This window comes from Panthera onca, chromosome A2, assembly GCF_046562875.1.
Source record: "Panthera onca isolate mPanOnc1 chromosome A2, mPanOnc1 haplotype 2, whole genome shotgun sequence".
NCBI lineage: Eukaryota > Metazoa > Chordata > Mammalia > Carnivora > Felidae > Panthera > Panthera onca.
The window spans coordinates 79,189,171-79,214,142 of NC_138340.1; the positions used below are offsets into that span (position 1 = coordinate 79,189,171).

At 40.4% G+C, this 24,972-nt stretch overlaps 1 protein-coding gene across 3 annotated transcripts in view; it reads left to right on the forward strand.

Moving 5' to 3' along the window:
- Nucleotides 1-24,972, forward strand: part of PUS7 (pseudouridine synthase 7) — a 54,280-nt gene extending 29,308 nt beyond the window's left edge. The window contains exons 8-16 of one of the 3 annotated variants that reach the window (XM_060633828.3): nucleotides 5,627-5,755; nucleotides 6,635-6,760; nucleotides 15,303-15,364; nucleotides 16,467-16,627; nucleotides 17,612-17,738; nucleotides 18,988-19,089; nucleotides 21,576-21,705; nucleotides 23,236-23,327; nucleotides 23,872-24,972. In XM_060633828.3, coding sequence (XP_060489811.2) covers nucleotides 5,627-5,755; nucleotides 6,635-6,760; nucleotides 15,303-15,364; nucleotides 16,467-16,627; nucleotides 17,612-17,738; nucleotides 18,988-19,089; nucleotides 21,576-21,705; nucleotides 23,236-23,327; nucleotides 23,872-24,008 — 1,066 coding nt within the window. In that variant the 3' untranslated portion in view covers nucleotides 24,009-24,972. The remainder of the gene's footprint in view (nucleotides 1-5,626; nucleotides 5,756-6,634; nucleotides 6,761-15,302; nucleotides 15,365-16,466; nucleotides 16,628-17,611; nucleotides 17,739-18,987; nucleotides 19,090-21,575; nucleotides 21,706-23,235; nucleotides 23,328-23,871) is intronic. The other 2 variants (XM_060633829.3, XM_060633830.3) reach the window with 2 other exon arrangements.

A 24,972-nucleotide genomic window follows, 5' to 3' on the forward strand; every position in this document is an offset into this window, starting at 1 on the left:
CTATGCAGCATTATTTATAATTTTGAGAACTTGTAAACAACCCAAATGGCACAAATTGGGGAATCTTAAGTAAAAAAGTAAATTTCAATTGATGAATTATTTTCAAGCATATTGGATTATTCCTAATTTTATTTTATTTATTTTAATTTTCTTTTTTAATGTTTATTTTTGAGAGACAGAGACAGCACAAGCAGGAGAGGCGCAGAGAGAGACGGATACAGAATCCAAAGCAGGCTCCACGCTCTGAGCTGTCAGCACAGGGCCTGACGTGGGGCTCGAACTTGTGAACCAAGAGATCGTGACCTGAGCCCATGTTGTACAATTAACCGACTAAAACACCTAGGCACGCCAGATTATTTCTAATTTTAAAAAACCTCTTTACCAAAGTAGAGATGAATGTTGTCATAACAATATAAAAATATTTTAACATGACAAAATTTGAAAATCTCAAATGAGGGGCTCCTGGGTGGCTCAGTTGGTTGACTGTCCAACTTTAACTCAGGTCATGATCTCACAGTTCATGGGTTTGAGCCCCGCATCGGGCTCTGTGCTGATGGCTCAGAGCCTGGAGCCTGCTTCAGATTCTGCATGTGTGTGTTTCTCTCTCTCTGCCCTACTCCCACTCGTGCTCTGTCTCTCAAAAATGAATAAACATTAAAAATCAATTTCAAATGAAAAGCCATTGTCTTATTTTTTTAAAGTTTATTTTCTGCTTGAGAGAGCGCGGGAGGGGCAAAGAGAATCCCACACAGGTTCCACACTGTCAGCACAGAGCCTGACTCAGGGCTCAATCCCACAAATGGTAAGGTCATGACCTGAGCCAGGATCATGAGTCAGATCCCTGGGGCACCTTGGTGGCTCAGTTGGTTGAGTGTCCGACTTCAACTCAGGTCATGATCTCACAGTTCTTGAGTTTGAGCCCCACATCAGGCTGTGTGCTCAGAGGTCAGAGCCTGGAGCCTGCTCTAGATTCTGTATCTCCCTCTCTCTCTGCCCCTCCCCTGCTCCCGTTCTTTCTCTTTCTCTCAAAAATAAACATTTAAAAAATTTATTTTTATTATTTAAAAAAAAGTTTTTTGATGTTTGTTTATTTTTGAGAGGGAGAGAGACAGTGCAAGCAGGGGAGGGGCAGAGAAAGAAGGAGACCCAGAATCCGAAGCAGGCTCCAGGCTCTGAGTTGTCAGCACAGAGCCCAATGCGGAGCCCGAACCCGTGAATTGTGAGATCATTAACTGAACCAAAGTTGGACACTTAGCTGACTGAGCCACACAGGTAGCCCCACAATGTACCTTTTTAAAAGGACATAAATCAAAATGGCACATGTGATGCTGTTATTTTAAAATGTAGAGTCCAAGCCACTGAGCTGCAGCTGACCTGGTTGCCAGTCTGTGTGTGAAAAACACTTGCCCTTTTCTTCCCTTGACCTCCTTGTTGCTTAGCACAACGAGCTGCATGGTATAAAGCAGGTGGCGAGAACAGGAAAACCTGAGTGAGCATCACCTATCCTGCTCCTTCCTAAACCATCCACTTTTTGCATCAGAGGTGGGCTGGGGAGCGAGAAACGGAAGCTCCCCCTCAGCCCCTGGAACAACAGTGCCCAGAGTTCTGTTTTTCTCCACAACCAGTGGAAACTTGTAAAAACCCAGTAGTGAAAATTAGTGGGTTAGTGAACCCATGGAGGCCGACTCTGCTCTAAATGAGCCATGATAAAATGTAATCACTACTCTAAGCCAAAACAAAACAGAAGTGCCCTTCTTACTAGGAAAACAACTGTAAACGTACTCTACTTAACGTACTTTAATAATCTCCAACTAGGAATACTCTTTCTAAGGATGACTTAAATCCCAGACCTACTAAAAAAATATTCATGAACATAACTACAGTTTTACTATATAGTCCTTATTTACGGAAGAATGCCAGCTAAAGCAGGAGTGGTAGTACAGAAAAACACATCAATCCAGTAGTATTTGCTTCAGGCAATATGAATTCTCAGATACCTGAACAAGCTGATGCAAGACTGTGGGAGAACAGGGTAGTTGCCCAGTTTTTAAAATACCACCCTTCAGTTTACTAATTACAAAGAAAGGAAGGGGCGCCTGGGGTGGTTCAGTCGGTTAAGCATCTCAGTTCAGGTCAGGATCTCACAGTTCCTGAGTTTGATCCCCACATCAGGCTCTCTGCTGTCACTGTAGAGCCCACTTTAATCCTCTGTCCCCCTCTCTCTGCCTCTCTCCTGCTGATGTTCTCTTTCTTTCTCTCAAAACTAATAAACATTTTTAAGTGGATGGATGGATGGATGAATGGATGGGTGGATGGATGGATGGATGGTAGGGGAAAAGAGAGAAAGGTCCCATTACAGTAGAAAAACCTAGCAAGTACCATCATAACCCAGTGATTAAGTTTATACCATCAGTGATGGACAGACTGAATATCATTGCCTTTTGCTGTGATACACCAAAACCACAGTATCACCTATGTAATATGTGTACCTAAGTCTAATCACGAGGCGTCAATCAGGCAAATCCAAATGTAAAGGCATGGTGTAAAACAGCTGGCCTGGATTCTGCTAAAAGCCCGATACCAATGTAATGCAAAAGGCTGGGCAGATCCAGATACCTTAATGGCGAATAACTGGATGTCCCAATGGGAGTATGTGGTCCTCGGTTAGATCTTGAATTTTAGGAGCTTAAAAAAAATCGAAATTCTGTTACTGGGTAATTGAGTGAGTTTGGATATGGATTGCTTGTTGGTAGTGTGGAATTTCATGTTAGGCTTCCTGAGCGTGACCTGCTTGGTTAGGCAGGCAACTGCCTGTTCTAGGAGACACACACACAGCTCTCTAGGAGTAAGGTGTGATGTCTGCAACTAACTCACATGGGTCAGTCAAGCATTTACTTTGTGGGTGTTTATAGATCTAGAAAGAGATGTAAAGTAAATCTTGGGAAAAGTTAACATTTGGTCAATCTCCCTGCAAAGTATAAGGTTCATTACATTGTTGCCACTTTTCTGTCATTTGAATTTTTATAATTTAACAATCAGGAAATTTTCTGAAGTATAAACTACTCTAAATTCACAAAATGGGAGTTACTATTTGCAAAACGTGTGGTAAAGAGATTACCTTACTATATAAAAACAGCAAGAAAAATAATATCAAAAATAGGTTTAAAAAAGGCAGAGGCGGGGGGGGGGGGGGGGCGGGTGGCAGCGGCACCTGGATGACTTACTTGGTTGAGCATCCTAGCTCTTGATTTCGGCTCAGGTCATGGTCTCGTGGTTCATGAGATCAAGCCCGGCATCAGGCTCTGTGCTAACAGTGCAGACCCTGCTTGAGATTCTGTATCTTTCCTCTCTGCCCACCCCTTGTTCATGTACACGCTTGAGCTCTCGCTCTCTCTAAATAAGTAAACACATCTTAGAAATAGGTTAAAAAAATAGGTAACAGAACAAACAGGCAGTTCGCAGTCAACATATGTAGAAATGTTTAAATGTCCCTTGCAGTAGGAAGTATGTAGGTAAAAACCAAGATAAAATACCATTCTTAACAGACTGGCAGAGCTCAGAAAGGTTTATAATATGCTATGGGAGGAGACACAGGGATGAGGCAGCAGCAAGCACTTACATATTAATAGCGGGAACATAAATTGATAAAACATTTTTTTTTTTTAATTAAAAAAAATTTTTTTTTTTTTACCGTTTATTTTTGAGACAGAGAGAGACAGAGCATGAATGGGGGAGGGTCAGAGAGAGAGGGAGACACAGAATCCGAAACAGGCTCCAGGCTCTGAGCAGTCAGCACAGAGCCCGACACAGGGCTCAAACTCACGGACCATGAGATCATGACCTGAGCTGAAGTCGGACGCTTAACCGACTGAGCCACCCAGGCGCCCCAATAAAACATTTTTGGAGGGCAGTAGGGATTAAAATTTTAAATCCACATCTAGGGATTTATTCCAGTCATGTACCTATATAGATGCACAAAGAAGTATGTGTAAGGTTATTTGCTATAGAATTGTGTGTGATAGCAAAAGATAGGTAGCAATTTAAATGCCCTTCAAAGGAGACTGGTCATGTAAAGGATTGAATATCCATGTAGGACAGCAGCCATCCTTGTGCCGCTGGCCAAAGAACGAGGCAGCTTCAGAAGTACTGCGTGAATAAAGTAAACCTCGGATTTTCATTGTTTTTTTTGAAGTTTATTTTGAGAGAGAAAGTGCAGGGGGGGGAGGGGCAGAGAAAAGGAGAGAGCGTTCCAAGTAGGCTATCAGTGCAGATTCCAACACAGGGCTCAGACCCACAAGCTACGAGATCATGACCTGAGCCAAAGTCAGACGATTAACCGACTGAGCCATTCAGGCACCCCATCAGATATTCATTTTTAAGTGAAAAAAGCAAGATGCTGAACAATTTATAATGTAATGAAATTTGTTTTCTAAAAGGGAGGATCTGGGTATTAGTTACATGGTCGTGTTTACTTTGTGAAAATTCATCAAGCAGAACACTTATGAGTTGTGTATTTTTCCATATATATGACATTTATGTTAAAAGCGTCCCAAAAAATACTTAAAAGAGAGGAGACAGTAGGTACTTACATGCTTCTATATACAGAAAGTGTTTCTGGAAGGAAACATGAGAAGCTATTAACATTGGCTACTGGTGGGGAGAGTTGTTAAGGGCTGGAGAAAGGACAAAAGTTTTTCAGTCCTCTATTTGTTTTTCTACATGTATTACTACTTAGGGATTTTTCATGAACACTTTCTAATACCTTTTAAATTATAGCAAGGTACACATTCGTGGTAAGATTCCATCTCTATCTGTCTGTCTATCTATCTGTCTGTCTATATCTATCATGTGTTTAAGAAGAAAAGACTGGAGGGGTACCTGGGTGGTTCAGTTGGTTAAGTGTCTGACTCTTGATTTCAGCTCAGGTCATGATCTCATGGTTTGTGGGTTTGAGCCCCACATCAGGCTCAGCGCTTACAGTGAAAAAGCATGCTTCAGATTCTCTCTCACTCTCTCTCTCTCTCTCTCTCTGCCCCTCCCCTTCTCTCTCCCTCTCTCTCTCAAACTTTAAAAAAAAGAAAAAGAAAAGAATGAAAAAAAAAAGAATGGGAGGAATTACAAAGATATTAACATTGTTTTCAGGTAATGAAACTATAAATTGCCTTTCTTTGTACTTTTCCAAGTTTCCTGTAGCAAGATTACAATATTTTTCTGAAAATGGGACTGACTCTTTAAAATGTTTAATAACAATCTCTGCAGTTGTATGGGATTGCTCTCTGCTCTTATCCCCTTGCCGCACCCTTCCCCCGTCACAAAAAGTAGCAGATTGCGCCTATATGATTGTCCCATTACTCATTATAAATAACTTGAGGCTTTATGAGTATAAATATGGCCCAGGTTACATCTGTCCAATAAGAATGAACCAGTATCGTTTTGCTGGAGGAACAGTCCAGAGAAAAATGGAAAGTAACGCTCACCCTAGCTGCTGGGGTGCCTTTTTCACTCTTCATAGCGTGCTGCAGTCTGGTTTCAAGTAGAAACAAGTAACAAGCGTCCTGGACTATTTTTCAGTGAGGCAGTATTTCATGATCTCTTTGTGTTCCTTTTTTTATTTTATATTTTTTAGAATAACTGCTCAAAGACTTGCCCACTTGAACAAGTGCTTGATGAACTTTAAACTAGGGAATTTCAGCTATCAGAAAAACCCTCTGAAATTGGGAGAGCTTCAAGGGAACCACTTCACTGTTGTCCTCAGGTAAAGAACTGCAGGTAGGAATGCAGACTAGAGGGTCTTGCTGGAGCACCTCACGTCTGTTTGCACCAGTGATCAACCTAGGTGAGCTGGCACTAACAGGTGTGGCAGGAAAGGAAGGCAGAGCAGAGCCCCATAGGGCCGGGAGAGCAAGTACTGCTGGAGTATTTGTACCAACGCCCCCTCACCTCTCAGAACTCAGCCCTTTCTTTGGAGAGAAGCTGTCTGCTTCCAACACAGGGTTTAAAGATCAAGAGGCTGTGCTTCCACCTACATGCAGTACCTGGATGGGCGCACTCACAGACACAAGAAATAGAGTAGAGGTTACCTGGGGCCTGGCGTAGGAGGGGGAAAGGAGAGCTATTGTTTAGTGGGTACAGAGCTTCCATTTACAATTTAAAAAAAGAAAAGAGTCCTCAGGAGGTAGAGAGAAGGCTACCGGGGATAAGGGAAAGGCAGGGAGGAGCACCTGGCTGGCTCAGTAGGAAGAGCATGTGACTCTTGATATCGGAGTCATGAGTTCGAGCTCCACGTGGGGTGTAGAGATTACTTAAATAAAACTTAAAAAAAAATTTTTAATGTTTCTTTATTTTTGAGTGACAGTTTGAATGGGGGAGGGGCAGAGAGAGAGAGGGACATAAAATCTGAAGCAGGCTCTAGGTTCTGTCAGCATAGAGCCTGATGCCAGGCTTGAACCTGTGAACTGGGAGATCATGACCTGAGCTGAAGTCAGACGCTTAACCGACTGAGCCACCCAGGGCAGCCCTAAAACCTTTTTTAAAAAAAGGGGAAAGGCATGGAAGCTAAGCCATATCATTTATGATATGTATCCATGAATGTGTTTCACTAAATTTTTTTCTGGGAAATTTGGGCCCTTAACAGAAATATAACAGGAACTGATGAACAAGTTCAGCAAGCCATGAACTCTCTCAAGGAGATTGGATTTATTAACTACTATGGAATGCAAAGATTTGGAACTACCGCTGTCCCCACATATCAAGTTGGAAGGTTTGTATTTCATTCCTTAACTTTTGTCTGAAAGAGCTCTCATAAAAAAAGAAGAAAGATTTTTTGTTGCTGTGATTTTTAAATTTATTTTAATGTTTATTTATTTTTGAGAGAGAGACCGTGAGTAGGGTAGGGGCAGAGAGAGAGGGGAAACACAGGATCCGAAGCAGGCTCCAGGCTCTGAACTGTCAGCACAGAGCCCGACACAGGACTCAAACTTATAAACCATGAGATGATGACCTGAGCTGAAGTCACACTTAACCAACTGAGCCACCCAGGTGCCCTGTTGCTGTCATTTATAACTATTCATGTCTGGGCCAAATGAACCAGTGTATCTCATCAACTGATCCATAATATCCTTCTAATTTTTTTGTGTTTTAAGATAATACATGTACATGGAAAAAATAAAAATACATCAGTGTTCAGAAGGGTATAACCCAAAAAGTAAGTTTTTCTCCCATTCGGGATTCTGTTTTTAGTTTTTTTTTATAGGTAAATCTTGGCTCAGTACAATAAGCAGTTGGGTGACTGCGACCCAGAGTAGCCTGACAGAGATGGTGTAGTTTGTGATCTCTGTTAACAAGCACTTCCCAGTTTATTAAACTTACATCTCCACTCTCCCACCTTTAAAGACAGTGGCATAGGATATAAATTGCGTGGTAAAATTTATTTTAAGAAATCTGATTCTCTTGGGGCGCCTGGGTGGCTCAGTCATTTGAGCATAGGTCATGATCTCACTGTTCATGAGGTCGAGCCCACATCAGGCTCACTGCTGTCAGCGCAGAGCCCGCTCCAGATCCTCTGTCCCCTTCTCTCTCTGCCCCTCCCCTGGTTATACTCCTTATCTCAAAAATAAATATTTAAAAATTAAAAAGAAATCTGATTCTCTTTTAGGCAGTAAATAGGGAATCCCTCTAGGGTAAGGTAGGGTGGGGATCCCATCAATAAACACTTAGACTCTCGGCGTTATTCGAGCTCCATGTTGGGTGTAGAGGTTACTTAATAAGTAAGTAAATTAACCTGAAAAATAACTAAATACTTGGTTTCATAAACCTAAACCTGTATATGCTGCCCTGCTGTCCTGTAGACTGTGTTACATAAAGTAATCATTCTCATGGGAGTTAGGATTGTAGAGGTTATGAGTTGGTGGTAATCTGAGAGCTTACATAGTTTGCATTCTTCCTTGGGTTTCAAACCCCTGTTGTAGCAAAGGTGAAATTTAGGCTTGGGGTTTGCTGGAGCTCACCAGTTTTCCTCCGTAGTCCTAGGAACAGAGGACTTTTCTGGACTTCCAGTGCATGGTTGCAGCAGCCGACTACACGAAGTTGCATCTGTTCATGTGTTTTTAAAAACACAACATGATAAAAATCTGTGATGTAGTATTCCTCTACCTCTAGGCAGTGTTGTAGAAGTTAAAAGCTCAGGCAGTAAAGTCAGACTTGGGTTTTGAGCCTCAGACTATTCATCTGTAAAATGGAGGTCATAATACTAACCCCACAGGGTGGTGAAATGGAAATGACATGGTGTCTATGCAGCATCTATTTCTATGCCTTAAATACAGTAAGTGCTCAATAAGCAGAAATAATATTTTATTTGAGAGAGAGAGAGAGAGAGAGAGAGAGAGAGAATCTTGAGCAGGCTCCATGCTCACCGTGAAGTCTGATGCAGGGCTCCATCCCATGACCCTAGGATCATGACCTGAGTCAAAATCAGAAGTCAAAAGCTCAAACAACTGAGCCATCCAAGCATCCCCAGAAAGTAATATTTTAAAACTAAAGCATCCTAAGCACAGAAAGAATTTTTGCCAAGAAGAAAACTAAAGTAACTGGTAATCATTATTATTAGATAATAAATGATGATGTTTTCAATCTTGCTAAATGGCCAAAGGACATTGATAAAGATAGTGAAGATGTTAATTGTATTATGGGACAGAATATTTAAGGAAAAACTGTATCAACTTTTGAATTTGTAATGAATTTGGCAGAAGAACAGCGGTGGGACCCTGCAAATTTTGTACTCCAAAGGTAGTGTAAAATGATTAATGAAAATGAGGTCAGATTTATCAAAAATATAAAGGAGCAAAAATTGCATTGTATGCCTTAAGTATACAGTATGAGTATACAGTGCATTTAGAATCCCAAATCAACAGCTTCCACAACATAAGAATATTTCCTAGCTTCAAAGAAGCCCACTGTTACCATCATAGGAAAACAAAAACAAAAAACAAAACCCTTAGTTTCGAGTTTTGGAAGGGTGACTTCCATCCAGGATTTTTAAAGAACTCTTACAAAGCAAAGACACAAGGACAAATGACAGTCTAAAAACGGGCAAGTGAGAGGCACCTCGGTGGCTCAGTCTTTTGAGTGTCTGACTCTTGATTTTGGCTCAGGTCATGATCCCAGGGTCTGTGACAAGCCCACATGGAGCCTGCTTAAGATATTCTCTCTCTCTCTCTCTCTCTCTCTCTCTCTCTCTGCTTTTGCCCCTCCCCCACTCACATACACGTGCACACTCTGTCTCCAAAAAAAAAAAACTAAAATAAAAACAGGTGATCTGAGTAGACATTTCTCCAAAGAACATAGATTAATGGCCAGAAAGCACACGGAAAGATGTTCAACATCATTAGGGAATCACTAATCATTAGGGAAAAGCAATTTAAAACCCCAATGAGCTATCACTTCGCATCCACTATGATGGCTAAAGTCAAAAAGACTTACAATAAAAAGTGTTGGTGAGGATGTGAAGAAATTGGAACCTGCATGCCCTGCTGGTAAAAATGTAAAATAGTACACCTATTTTGGATAACAGCCTGGCTAGTCCTCTACACCAAGTACCATATAACTCAGCTCTTGCACTTCTAGGTATATACTCAAGAATTTGAAAACGTGCGTCATACAAAAGTTTACACCAATGTTTATAGCAGCCAAAAAAAGGGAAATGACCCAGATGTCCATCAACTGATAAATGGATAAACAAAATGTGATGTATCCATACAATGGAATATTATTCAACAATAAAAATAAACGATGAGCACCTGGGTGGCTCAGTTGGTTAAGCCTCCAGCTCTTTTTTTTTTTTTTTTTTAAGTTTTATTTATTTGCAAAGGGAGAGAGAATCCCAAGCAGGCTCTATACTGTGACCACCACATGGGACTCAAATCCACCAATTGTCAGACCATGACCTGAGCCAAAACCAAGAGTCAAGAAGTTCAGCTGACTGAGCCACCCAGGTGCCCCAAGCCTCTGACTCTTGATTTTGGCTCAGGTCATGATCTCATGATTCGTGAGATCGAGCCCTGAGCTGGGCTCCAGGCTGGCTATGGAGCCTGCTTAAGATTCTCTCTCTCCTCCTCTATCCCTCCCCCACCCCCCTTAAAACAAAGGGACAATAAGAGAATGGAGTACTGATACTTGCTACGACATGGATAAACCTTGAAAACATGCTAAGTGAAAGAAGCTAGTCACAAAAGGCAAAATACTGTAGGATGCATTTATATGAGTTATCCAGATTACACAAATCCATAGAGAAAGGAGGTTGATTAATGGTGCGTAGGTCTGGGGGAGGAGTAATAGTGACTGCTCATGGGTGCAGGATTTCTTTTTGGGTGATAAAAATGTTCCAGAATTGATTGTGTAACGTTGCACAATTCTGTGAGTATACCATAAGCCATTATATTGTGTACTTAAATGGATGAATTATATGGATACATGAATTACACCTAAGTAAAACATTTTTCTTTAAAGGTGTAATAAATCTTTGCATATATGGTCAAATAACAAGGATGACAAGACCATTCAATGGTAAAGGACTGTCTTTTCAATAAGTTGTGTCGGGGAAATTGGGTATAAACATTAAAAAATGAAGTTGGACCCTTATCATACACCATTTACCAGAATTAATATAGATCAAAGACCTAAACATAAGAGCTACAACTATAAAATTAGAAGAAAACAGGGGAAAACCTCATGACATTTGGTTGCCAATTTCTTGGTTATAACACCAAAAGAAAAAAATAGGTTGGACTCCATAAAATTTAAGATATTTGTGTATAATATCCAGATGGCTAACAGACACATGAAAAGATGCTCAACATCACTCATCATCAAAATACAAATCAAAATACAGACAGAAATACAAATCAAAAACATGATGGGATACCACCTCACACCTACCAGAATGGCTAGAATTACACAAGAAGCAACAGATATTGGCAAGGGTGTGAAGAAACAGGAACCCTCTTGCATTGTTGGTGGGAATGAAAACTGGTGCAGCCACTCTGGAGAACAGTATGGAGGTTCCTCAAAACTAAAAATAGAACTACCCTGGGGCGCCTCGGTGGCTCAGTCGGTTAAGCGTCCGACTTCAGCTCAGGTCACGATCTTGCGGTCCGCGAGTTCGAGCCCCACGTCGGGCTCTGGGCTGACGGCTCAGAGCCTGGAGGTTGCTTCCGATTCTGTGTCTCCCTCTCTCTCTGCCCCTCCCCCGTTCATGCTGTGTCTCTCTCTGTCTCAAAAATAAATAAACGTTAAAAAAAATTAAAAAAAAAAAAACTACCCTATGATCCAGCAATTGCACTATTAGGTATTTCCCCAAGGAATACAAAAATAAAATTCAAAGGGGTACCTGCACCCCAGTGTTCATAGCAGCATTATCAACAATAGCCAAACTATGGAGAGAGCCCAAATGTCCATTGACTGATGAATGGATAAAGAAGATGTGGTGTATATATATGTACAATGGAATATTATTCAGCCTTCACAAAGAATGAAATCTCACCATTTGCAATGATGTGGATGAAGCTAGCACATATCATGCTAAGCAAAATAAGTCAGAGAAAGACAAATACTATATGATTTCACACATATGTGAAATTTAAGAAACAAAATAGATGAATGTATGGAAGGGGTGGGGGGAAGGGAAGAGAGGCAAATAAACCACAAGAAACTCTTAATGATAGAGAACAAACAGGGTTGATCGAGGGAGCTCCGTGGGAGATGAGATAGATGGGTGATGGGTTCTAAGGAGAGCACTTGTGATGAGCACTGGGTGTTGTATGGAAGTGATGAATCACTGAATTCTCCTTAAACCAGTATTTCACAGTATGTTAACTAGAACTTAAATAAAACTTAAATTTAAGAAAATAAAAAGTTTTTGTGTCCAAAGGACACTATCAACAGAATGAAAAAGCAACCCCACAGAAGGGGAGAAAATGTTTGCAAATTATATATCTGAAGAGGGGTTAATATCCAAAATATATAGAGTTCCTACAACACAACAACAAAATAACCTGATTTAAAATGGGCAAAGAACTCGACCTTTCTTCTAAGAAGATATATTTTTTTAAATTTTTGTAACGTTTATTTTTGAGAGAGACAATGTGAGCAGGGGAGAGGCAGATAGAGAGGGAGACAGAAAATCCAAAGCAGGCTCCAGACTCTGAGCTGTCAGCAGAGAGACTGACGGGGGACTTGAACTCACAGACCGTGAGATCATGACCTGAGCTGAAGCGAGACACCCAACCGAGCCACCCAGGTGCCCCTCTTCCAAGAAGATACATTAATGACTAATAAGCTAATAATGAAAAGATGCTCAGTATTACCAATCATTAAGGAAATGCAAATCAAAATCACAATGAGATACTATATACCCATTAGAAATGCCACTAGTTAAAAAAAAAGACAATAATTAACAAGTGTTGAACATGTGGGGGAAATGGGAACCCTTGTGCGCTGCTGGTAAGAATATAAGTGGTACAGTCTCTATGGAAAATGATACGGTGTCTCTTCAAAAATTAAATGTAGAATTAGCGTATGGTCCATAAATTCCATTTATGAGTATATACCCAAAAGAAGTGAAAGCAAACACTCAACAGATATTTATATGCCTATGTTTTTGAGCACTGTTCACAATAGCCAGAAGAAGGAAGCAACCAACTTTCCATTAACAAGTGAATGCATAAACAAAACATGGTACATAGATACAATGGAATATCATTCAGCCTTGACAGGAAGGAATTTGTGACACATGCTACAAGATTATAAGACCTTTATGCTAAATTAGCCAGTCACAAAAGGACAAATAACTAATTCCTCTTACATGAGGACCTAGAATGGTTAGACGTATACGCAAGATGGAGTGCTGGTTGCCAGGAGCTGGGAGGAGGAAGAGATGGGAATTAATGTTTAATGTGTGCAGAGTTTCAATTGATGAAGATGTAAAAGTTCTGGAGGCAGGTAGTCCTGTTCACGGCAATATGAACGTACTTCGTGCCATAGAACTGTACACTTCAAAGTGGCTAAAATGACGAGTTCGATGTTATATGTATTTTATACAATTTTTTTAAAAAGGAAGGTAAATAATAGGGCGGCTGGGTAGCTCAGTCGGTTAAGTGTCCAACTTCGGCTCAGGTCATGATCTCACGGTTCATAGGTTTGAGCCCCTGGAGCTTGCTTCGGATTCTGTGTTTCCCTCTCTCTCCGTTCTTCCCCTGCTCGTGCTGTTTCTCTCTCTCAAAAATAATAAATAAAGATTTAAAAATTTTTAAAAAAAGGAAGGTAAAGAAAGAGAACATAGGAAAAGTAGAAAACATCTTAATGTGTAGTGGGCCAGATAGAATGGCCTATTGTAACCAAATCTGCGAATATTTAATATGGCAGTGTATATGGAACTTGCATGTATATGGTGGCATCTTAAACTTTGCCATATATTGTACCACTTGTTGGCAGACTTGTTCTGCCAAGGGCCACATAGTAAATGTTTTAGGCTTTGTGGGCCATGGAGTGTTCATAGAACGACTCACCTCCACTGTTAAAACAGTGTGAACCAGTCATACACAGTGTGTAAATGGCTGAGCACAGCTGTTTTACAATAAAAGTATTTACAAAATCAAGTGGCCAGCCAGATAACAAAGGTTTTTGAATAAAGACAGCTCCTTCTATGATATCTGGCAGACCAATGCCTAGTCCTGAGTTAGAACTCTCTTCTCTTGGGAGGTGTTGCAGATAGCCTAGCCAGCTACATGTGTCACCCAGGAGAATCTTTAAAGACTGATAGAGCATGGCTTGTTCCAGGAATGCAAGGATGGCCAGTAGTAGAAAATCTGTTATGTAATTAATCACATTATTGGATAAATAATCCATATGAGCACATCATTGGATACCAAACAGCATTTTATACACTTTAATATACAAAAGTATCCTGTATAGGTTAACTTAAATATGAAAAATTAAAACCCTAGTTAACTAAAACTAAAATTAATAGGTATTTCTATATTCTTATGGTCAGGAAGGCCTCTCTAAGCATAACTCCCAAGACCAAATATCTTAACAGAAAAAAATTGCAGATATGATAGGCAAAATAGAATTTTTGCAAGGCAAAAGATAGTACAATAAAAGTTAAAGAAAAAATTGTGTACACTTATAGATGGATCAAGAAAAGTCATGGGGGTGTCTGGCTGGCTCAGTCGGTGTAGCACATGACTCTTAAATTTCAGGGCTGTGAGTTCAGTCCTCATGTTGGATATAGAGATTACTTAAAAATCTTTTTTTAAAAAGTCATGAAAAATACATTCTAAAGTGTTAATTTAGGGGCACCTGAGTGGCTCAGTCAGTTAAGTGTCCGACTTCGGCTCAGATCATGATCTCGCGGTCTGTGAGTTCAAGCCCCGCGTCAGGCTCTGTGCTGACAGCTAGGAGCCTGGAGCCTGCTTCGGATCCTGTATCTCCCTCTCTCTCTTCCCCTCCCCCACTCACACTCTATCTCTAAAAATAAATGAACATTAAAAAATAATAAAGTGTTAAATTAGATTACAGGTAACCTTTCTTATGTACTGTTTAATTTTTAAGAAGCATGTATAACTTATAATCAACAAAAGTAAAGATGTTTCCATTTGGGCCAGAATAATAGGGAAGGATAAAGTGTTACTCTTTGTCTAGGCAAGAAGGTATTTAACACAGGGGAGAAATTTCTTGAGAGGCTTCAAATAAGTTTTAGTACAGATTTGTACAGATACCATGTTTAACAGCTTAATGACTTGGTAGTATTTACTATTATAGCTTTTAAAACCTGTGACATAAGGGGCATCTGGGTGGCTCAACTGGTTAAGCGACCAACTCTTGGTTTTGGCTCAAATCATGACCTTGTGGTTCATGGGATCGAGCCCTGCATCAGGCTGTGTGATGACAGTGTGGAGACTGCTTGGGATTCTCTCCCCACCCTCTCTCTGCACCCACCCTCCCTCTCTCTCGCTCCCTCAAAATAAACAAACATTTAAATAAATAAATAAAAATAAAAGTTGATGTGATGTTAAATGTTAATAAGTAAACATTCTTAATTTTCTTCTCTCGAGTTCTTTTCTCATTTACATTTGAAACCTATATCATTAGTTTTTCAGCTTATTTTTAAGTTTAATAAAATATATAGAATTAACACAATTTTTTACTCCACAAATTTCAGCATATAAAATTTATCTTAATGCAAAATTAAAATAATGTAAAATTAAGTAAAAAAAAATTAAAGTAAAATAAATGCTGTTTAATTTTAGAGCTATATTACAGAATTCCTGGACTGAAGTCATGGATTTAATATTGAAACCCCGTTCTGGAGGTAAGAATAAAATTCATGTTAATGAAAAAAAATAGAATATCTTGTTAGGTATTTGTGGAATTGCTTTGAATAAGAAATATCTGTGTATATTAGGTAGGTATTTCAGAAATTTTAAAAATTGTTTTTGGGGCGCCTGGGTGGCTCAGTCAGTTGGGCATCTGACCTGAGCTCAGGTCATGATCTCCCACTCTGTGAGTTCCAGCCCCGCGTCAGGCTCTGTGCTGACAGCTCAGAGCCTGGAGCCTGCTTCAGATTCTGTGTCTCCCTCTCTCTCTGTCCCTCCCCCATTCATGCTCTGTCTCTCTCTGTCTCAAAAATAAATAAACGTTAAAAAAATTTTTTTAAATTGTTTTTACAGTAAAATTAAAAGGATAGTTTATTTTTTCACAAATTTTATGTATATATTTGAGATTTATAATTTGTATCCTGTGTTTATTTAGCTCTTTAGTTCATCTAATATATTAATTCATAAACAAATATATTTCCTTTGCCCCATACACTACTAAATCCCTGAACATGCAGGAATCCAAACACATCTCACTTGTGGTTAATTTGTTAAAGCATAGTGTAGTAGAAATTAAAAACTGGGCAAAAAGTGTTGAAGATTTTAGTTTGTTAGTTACTTTCCAGAAAGTACGTCTAAATTCATATCATCTAAAAAATGATTTAAATACTACTTTACAAATTATCAAAATATTTAGTCCCTTTGGGTAATTATTCATTTCCAAATTAAAGAGATAAAGTTGCCTACTTTTAAGGAGAGTTCCTATCAAATTTGCCAACACAGTAGAAAAAGAGAAAGGAGAAAAGGCTCCCTGGGTTTTGTCTTCTGTTAAATCAGCCGTGATAAGGGGACAGTAATGGACTTTCAATACTGGAGGTGGTGGGGGGGCTAATATCAACGAAGCTGTTTTCGTTCTGTACATTCTCCCCGTCCCACCTTCTCACCTCCTGACAGGTATTCTCAATGAGCAGAATCTGTTCAGAGTACCTGTGTTACAAAGAGCATTTTCTAATTTTGTGTTCTCTAGGAAGCGCGTTAAAGTTACGGAAATGCGTCCATTTCATAAATTGTTTTAACACAACTTTTTTTTCCCCCCAGCTGAAAAGGGCTACTTGGTTAAGTGCAGGGAAGAGTGGGCGAAGACCAAAGACCCAGCTGCTGCCCTCAGAAAACTACCTGTCAAAAGGTGTGTGGAAGGGCAGCTGCTGCGAGGACTTTCAAAATATGGAATGAAGAATATAGTCTCTGCATTTGGCATAGTGAGTGCTATTTGTGAAGTCAGGCAAATGACTTGAGGTGGCTTAATGCTTTTTAAATTTTACCTTTAAATATTTTACTAAATTTTAGAAGAGCGGAAGGTAAATAAGGATCCTTTGGTGATCTCGGAGACGTGTGTTACCTGAGTGATCCTTGTGTGTACCCTGAATGGTGACGAGGGAGGGTGGTGGGTGTGGGTGGCGTTGGCAACAGTTATTCACATGGAGGGCTGAGAAAAGCATGAAAGTGGTAAATACTGCCTACAAGGAAATTTAATTTAAATCCAGTATCTTGCTACTTGAGAAATTCAGAATCCATCTTAGAGTGCACTTCTTGATCATTGTCCAGCATCGGGACTGTAACCTGCCTCAGTAAGAGGTTGCACGGGAAGCGCCCAGTGATTACATTTTAGTTTGGTTTCTTCGTGGTTGTTCAGGAGTGGGTACCATCTTGGCAAGTGTGGCCTCTGCCAGTGTTCAGATGGCTGTGATCCCTAGTGGACTAAAGGTTAACTCTTAAACTTAACGTCTCATTTACTCTTCCCCTGGTAAACAAGAAAGAATTTTTACTGCATGAAGTCAGTTATCAGTTCCGTCATTCAGATTTTCTCCCTCCACGGCCATTAGCAGGAAGGAAGCACTGTTTGCTGTGTAACTAACCAATGTGTGAATTTCTAGAGTTTGAGGGCGGTGTCTTTGGTTTAGGGTGTGAGCTCCACAGGACTTGCTTTATTTGCATGAACATGTGGGAGCTGCCGCCATGGAAGCTGACCATGAGCACCCCGTAGTCGGAGGAGTTCTGTCTCTAAAATTGGTTGCCGTGCATCAGTCGCTGTTGCTATAAGCCTTTAGAGAGATGAGATTTGAGCTACGAGCTTCTTGTTCTAGGGTCACCACTGAGCAAGTGGGAGGCCTGGGAAAGTACAGTACTTTTAATATTCAGAATATGTATTTTTTTCCTTGCCTGTTTTTTATCCTTCCCTCCAGATACCAAGAAATAATCGCTTAATGTATATTCATAGCTACCAAAGCTATGTGTGGAATAACATGGTAAGCAAGAGGATAGAGGAGTACGGACTGAGACCCGTCCCGGGGGACCTCGTTCTCAAAGGAGGTAAAAAGGCAGATATCCTCCTGACTCCACCAAACTAGGGTTCAGCCATTTGACACTAGTGCTTAAAATCCAGCCTGGCCACTGCTTGGGGAGGGTGGGGGGTGTCTAGTAAGGTTAAATGGAAAGGCATTGTAAGCTCAGACGGAACACTTTGCATCTGTATCTCTAGTCAAAATATGCATACGATTTGAGTAAGCGCCTGACTCTCTTCTGGGTCTCTGGGCCTTCATTTTCTTGGCTAGAAGAAGATTTGAATGAGATGTTGTCTTTAAGTCTTTTTCTAAACTTTAATCTGGGTCCAGCAAATACTCCTCTACACTTCTGGACTTGCCTTGGCGCCTCAGCTGTTTTCCGCCAGTTTTAAAGAGTTTCTGTAAGTCAGCGCTCGACCAGAGCTCACTTCACACGCGGGCCGTGACGTAACAGACACTTAGTGCGTACTCTGTGCCGGCAGTGTTCATAAAACACACAGCTGATCCCCTCTGATGCTGAGCCCCCACCTTGTGTCAGGCCTGTGTTAAGCCCTTTGCCTACCTCTTCTGGTTTAAAGCTCACAGTATTCTGTGAAGTGTTCCCTGTGTTCTTCAGACAAGATTCACAAGATTCCACATCTGGTTAAAAAAAGAAAAGGCAGAGATTCAGAATCAAAGTCGGCCTGTTTCCAAAGTCAATGTTCTTCTGGCACACCCAGCCGCCCTTCTCCTGTCTGAAGACATAGCCTGTTCATCTACATGTATACCCAATAAATCCACTAAGGGTCCTGTTGAGAAATTTTGATTATCCTGGATTAATAGTTTTTAATCTGCTCCAATGTTGATTACATCCAGTGTGTTTTAATGTCCCATATGCCATCACAGTTCATCCTCTAAACGCAGACTGATTTAAAATTATTCTTTTATTAAAATGCATCCAATGGCGATAGCTTTCTAGATAGTATTTTGTAGGGTTGTTTAAAAAGGAGAAAGCAGCTTGTTTTTTTAAAGCATTCTAAAAACATAAGGGTGCAGCTGAGAAATAAATGTTGTTTGTTTTTTTGTTTTTTGTTTTTTTGACTTTCCACTTGTTATGAATCCATGATTTTATTTCTTGGGTAGAGCAGAAAAGACAGAAAGGTACCTAACTTAATTTCCTTAAATTTTGTAGGCCACTCATCCTGTGTCAGCTTGCATATAATTTTTGAAGATCAAGCTCATGAAAATATCACCTATTTTCGTAGTTTTTCTCAATTTATCTGTGTGTCAATTTGCAGCTACAGCCACCTATGTTGATGAAGAAGATGTTAGTAATTACTCCATCCATGATGTAGTAATGCCTTTGCCTGGTTTTGATGTTATCTACCCAAAGCATAAAAGTAAGTTCCCTGTCAGGGGAAAGTAGATAAAACAAAGCCTGACATGTTTAAACCACTTACCAGCCACCAAGAATAGAGAGAGGGGAAAAAATCAGTACTTTAAATATAATTTTAGAACTTTCATTTCTGTCAGACTTGAAAATGTTTAGATTTCAAACATTTATAAACTATGTTTACATATATAAAGTCTCCCTGAAAGGTATTCAAGTGGATAATTTTTTTTTATTTTTTTTAATGTTTATTTTTGAGACAGAGGGAGACAGAGCACGAGTGGGGGAGGGGCAGAGACAGAGGGAGACACAGAATCCGAAGCAGGCTTCAGGCTCTGAGCTGTCAGCACAAAGCCTGATGCGGGGCTCAAACCCACGAACCATGAGATCATGACCTGACCCGAAGTCGGACGCTTAACCGACTGAGCCACCCAGGCAGGTGCCCCTCAAATGGATAATCTTTAAAAAATTTTTATTTTTAGGTAATCTCTACACCCAACATAGGGTTCGAACTTAAGTACCCCAAGTTCAAGAGTTGTGTGTTCCACTAAGTCAGTCAGGCGCCCCTGGGTAATTTAAATTAAGAAACAAAATGGTGGAGGGGCTCCTGGGTGGCTCCTTCAGCTAAGGGGCTGACTTCTGCTCAGGTTATTATCTTGAGGTTTTGGGAGTTAGAGCTCCGTGTCAGACTCTGTGTGCTGGCAGCACGCAGCCTGCTTGTGATTCTCTCTCTCCCCCCCCCCCCCAACCTCTCTCTCTCTCTGCCCCTCCCTACTCACACTGCCTTTGTCTCTTTCAAATGAGTAAAAACTTAAAAAAACAAAAAAAAGACATCTTTTCTCTCGAGGGGTCAGAATGATTATTTTGCTTATCAATGTTATATTCCTTGTAACCATACAAGTTACAGAATGCTTAGGAATTAACACCCTTCTTTGATACTCCAAATACTGACAAAAGTTAGTCATCTGCCACTTACATATTAATATAATCAGATTGCTGCGCTTCTAATTCTTATGTGAGGTTGACTTCACTGAGAGAAAGCAGAGAAAAGGAGGGGGGAATGAATAGGAGGGGGGAGGGGGAGGGGAACAGTCTGCCTACCCTATGGCACAGGGTAATGCCATTTAAGCCATAAATTCAATACAGCTTTTGACAAAGTCTGTTCCTGGAATCCTTGTGGCGAAGACAGGGGCTCGTAGACTGGATGGGCATGTGGATCGGTTACATATGCGCGCTTGGCATCCAGCAGTGCTCAATTTAGGGATCCCTCTTGTCTTATAGATATGTTGTGAGGGAGTCTTTCCTTGACCCTGGTCTACCCAATATTTTTTATGAATAACTTGAATAAGAAATCTGCAGGGCGCCTGGGTGGCTCGGTAGGTTAAGTGTCCAACTTCAACTCAGATCATGATCTCACGGTTCATGGGTTCGAGCCCCGTGTCGGGCTCTGTGCTGACAGCTCAGAGCCTATAGGCTGCTTCAGGTTCTGTGTCTCCCTCTCTCTCTGCCCCTTCCCTGCTCGTGCACTCTCTCTCTCTCTGTCTCAAATATAAATAAACATTTTTTAAAAATCTGCTTATCATGTTTGCAAGTTATGTTACCCAAAACTGTTAATACTAATTGTATAAAAAGTAAATTTTTTAAAAGAACTACAGAAGGCATTTAATAGAGTTAAATATAAATTCTTACTTCTGTAAAGGTCCAGCTTGATAGTAGTCTATATAAAAAGTATCTGGAGTTCTTATTGAACATCATTCTGCTACCCTGAGGCAGATGAAGGGTTTTGTGGAGAATACAGCAATGTCAGAAGAGGGACAGTTGAAAGAACGTGTGTGTGGCCTAAAGAAGATACGGCTTAAAGGTCCAGCACTTGTGTGAACATGTGAAAAAGGGCAATTAACCTGCTGTGTTGCAAAGCAGTGAACAGAAGTTATAAAAAGACAGATTTCAGCTTGGAATAAGGAACTTTCTAACAATTGGGGAGCCTCACAAAGACGTTACCGTAAATGGCAACCTGCAAGCAAAGGCCGGGTGACTGTCTCTCTCAGGTGTTATAAAAAAGATTCCACATCAGGGGCGAGGGTGAGCCAGATTGTTTTCCCAGGTCTCTTATTTTTATACATTTATTTATAACTGCCTTCTTTAGGAATTGGAGGAATTGGAGGAATTGGAGGCCTTATACATGCTCTCTTCCAACTCTGAGCATGTATAAATTATAGGTTAATAACTTCTCTTGAAATGGCCTTTTATAGTTAGCTTGAGAACCTGACACCCCAGATACTGTGGCTGCTTATGAGAGATAACTTACAAGTTGCTCAAATCTAAGCTGGAGACATCTAGTCCTAGTAGTTAATCCCTAAATTTTGATTTTAGAGAACAGGCTGGATTATAAATGAGAGGGACTAATTTTGTTAGGATGCTATGAATTTATTTGTGGTCTGGCAGAAGGTGGCTTGCTCACATGCTGCATTCCAGCTAACTTTTTGTATCTTACAGTTAGCGAAGCCTACAGGGAAATGCTCACAGCAGACAATCTGGATATTGACAACATGAGACACAAAATTCGAGATTATTCCTTATCAGGAGCCTACCGAAAGATCATTATTCGTCCTCAGAATGTCAGTTGGTGAGTGATAGTCTGGAAGGAAGTAGAACTGAATTAGAATGTGAGATTTAAAGCTTTTGCATCACATGTTTATTGTCCAGTGTTGACAACCTGGCATAGAAGCATTACTTGTTGTTACTATTATCATTATTACTTCTACTTGCATTTTTCGATCATCAGGAAACAAACGAGTGTAAGTGGTTAAGTTTACATTTTATAGACCTCACTAAATTATTGAAGATCTATGCAGAGTGGGGCGCCTGGGTGGCTCAGTGGGTTAAGTGTTTGACCTTGGCTCAGGTCATGATCACGCGTTCCGTGGGTTTAAACCCGGCGTCAGGCTCAGAGCCTAGAGCCTGCTTCAGATTCTATGTCTCCCTCTCTCTCTGCCCCTCCCCTGCTTGCACACATGCACGCGCTTGTGAGATCTCTCTCTCTCTCTCTCTCAAAAATAAAAATAAACGTTAATAAAAAGGAAGAAGGGGCACCTGGGTGGCTCAGTCAATTAAGTGTCTGACTTCAGCTCAGGTCATGATCTCATGGTTCGTGAGTCTGAGCCCGCGTCAGGCTTTAAAAAAAAAAAAAAGGAAGAAACATTTAAACTTTTTCCCTACTTTGAAAAAACTAAGAATTGCTTATAAAGCTATCCCTGAGCAAGCTACCTTTATTCCGAATTAGCTGTGAGTTTCAAACACTGATCTGTTTGTTTTAATATGTTCTGAAGAAAAAAACATACATGTATTAACTCATTTAAAATATTTCAGTATATTTATTTGATAATTTTCTAAAACTCAATTCTGTTTGATAATTTTAAAAACTAAATCCTGAATTAGTTGTCCATTGCCGGGAGATTCTCTCTCTTCCCTGTCTCCATCTCTGGGTTGTGGGATGAGGTTGGCCAGGTTGGATTTCGTCTTCCCCATCCCAGAGAGCTGTTTCTGGTGAGTAACACGGTGCTGTTAGAAGTGATAACCACCGTGGAGAAGATACAAATGCCATTACTAATTCACATCTTCACCAAGTGAAGTTTCCACCTACATAGAAAAAGAAGTTCCGGGGCGCCTGGGTGGCGCAGTCGGTTAAGCGTCCGACTTCAGCCAGGTCACGATCTCGCGGTCCGTGAGTTCGAGCCCCGCGTCAGGCTCTGGGCTGATGGCTCGGAGCCTGGAGCCTGTTTCCGATTCTGTGTCTCCCTCTCTCTCTCTGCCCCTCCCCCGTTCATGCTCTGTCTCTCTCTGTCCCAAAAATAAATAAAAAACGTTGAAAAAAAAAATTAAAAAAAAAAAAAAAAAAAAGAAAAAGAAGTTCCATCCTAAGGAAGCATTTTATATTTTTTTTAACGTAGTCTGGCATCATTTCTCATCTTGTTGTATGATCATACAAAAGCAATACTTACATGTAAAATCTGGCCCTGTTCTGTTATTGAACAACTTCCCCTTAGAATTCCTTACACAGGCCTGTGTGTTTTTTCCTTTCTAAGAAAATGGTGATGAGCAGTTTTAGTTCCTTTCATAGAAGTTTGCATTCACACTTTATTTGTGTGTTTTGAAGGGAAGTCGTTGCATATGATGATCCCAAAATTCCACTCTTCAACACAGATGTGGACAACCTAGAAGGGAAACCACCACCGGTGTTTGCTTCTGGTAAGTTTACTCAGCCGTCAGCCCTGTGTCAACTTTGAAACGTTTTCTCGGACGAAAACATAAATTAAACCACCACCTTCCACCTGCCCAGTGATTGCTATTTTGTGTTTTGTCATCTTGGTTTCGTGGTTATAGCTTGATGTCAGGTGATTAGAACAACAGATTTCACTGAAAATGAATGAACATTATGGTATTAGGTGGTTGAATATTTCCTCCCCCACTGAGTGAACAAAGGTGAGGGAATATCCAGGAACAGAGTCTAAAACATGAAATCTGCATTGTCATTGTCAACTTCTGGCTGCCATTCCCTCGTCTGTTTCCACCCTGTGCCCTTCTTGAAGGTTCCAAGTAGAATTACTGTCGGGATTCGGCTGGATCATATACTTCTGATCTCACTTCTACATTTTATTCTCTGAGGCCCCACGGGAGGTGGTGCCTGCAGAAGAGCCCAGTTCTTTCCTCTCTGTAGCGATTATATGACTCGCCCCAGTCTCTCTGCAGCTGCCTTCCTTTTCTGACCGTTCTCTTCTTTCTTGCCTGGCAGAAGGCAAATACAGAGCTCTGAAGATGGATTTTTCTCTTCCTCCTTCTACCTACGCTACCATGGCCATTCGCGAAGTGCTAAAAATGGATACCAGCATCAAGAACCAGACCCAGCTGAACACCACCTGGCTCCGCTGAGTCCTTTTTCCCCAGACGAGAACATGCAGACGGGTGTTTGCTGGCTTCTTGTTCATTTTTGTCTTAGTACAGACCATAGGTGTATTTTAGATCTTTGTAGCTAAAGATTATTTGTATTTTTTCAAGTTTTTATTAGCTTAATTTGCAATATTTGTACACATAATACAAATCCTGAGGATCCTAATTCTAGCTCAGAGAATATAAATTGATCAGAATATATTTCAGGTGCTTAAATCATAGTAAAACATCAGCTTTATTTGGCTTTATGATAATTTAAAAGGACTTTCAGTTTAAACTTGCAATTTTAAGTTTCGCTTCATTCTTAAAGGACGACATGAATTTTTCATGTAGCCATGAATGGAGTATGCAGCAATGCATTTTAAGAGAAAATGCAGCAAAGCAAATCTTGACTATGGATAAATAGATTGCCCCACCCCGCCTATAAGTACAGTACTCATGCTTATTTAAATGATGATAAAACATGTCCAGGTTATAGATGCAAAAGTGGCTGTCATCATCTAACTCCCATGCCAGGTTTAAGTAAGTGTGGATAGATCTTTTAGTTGCAGTAGCTTTTGCATTTATATTATCGTTGCCTTGTAGGACAGTTGCGTGATAGGATCTTTTTTCTCAGTGTAAACGTGTCGCTATTTTTATTAGTCAAGGTGTGATTTTTACTCTAGGTGCCTTTTATGTTCAGAATGCTTTCCACTGGACTGGTATTTGTCCACAAGTAAATGACAGCAGAGAAGAAAACTTTAAACCTTTACAAAAGGGCTCCTCCGATCAGCAGCCTCACCCTTTGTCACCTTCGGCTTGGGTATTTCCGTTTCTGGCATTGTGCAAAACTTTTCTCTGGTGTGAAAGGCTGACTATGCCTTGCCAAGGATGTGTGACATAATTGCACCAGTTTTTATTTTCTACCATTTCTAGAACAAAATATAATAAATATTTTTTAAAACTC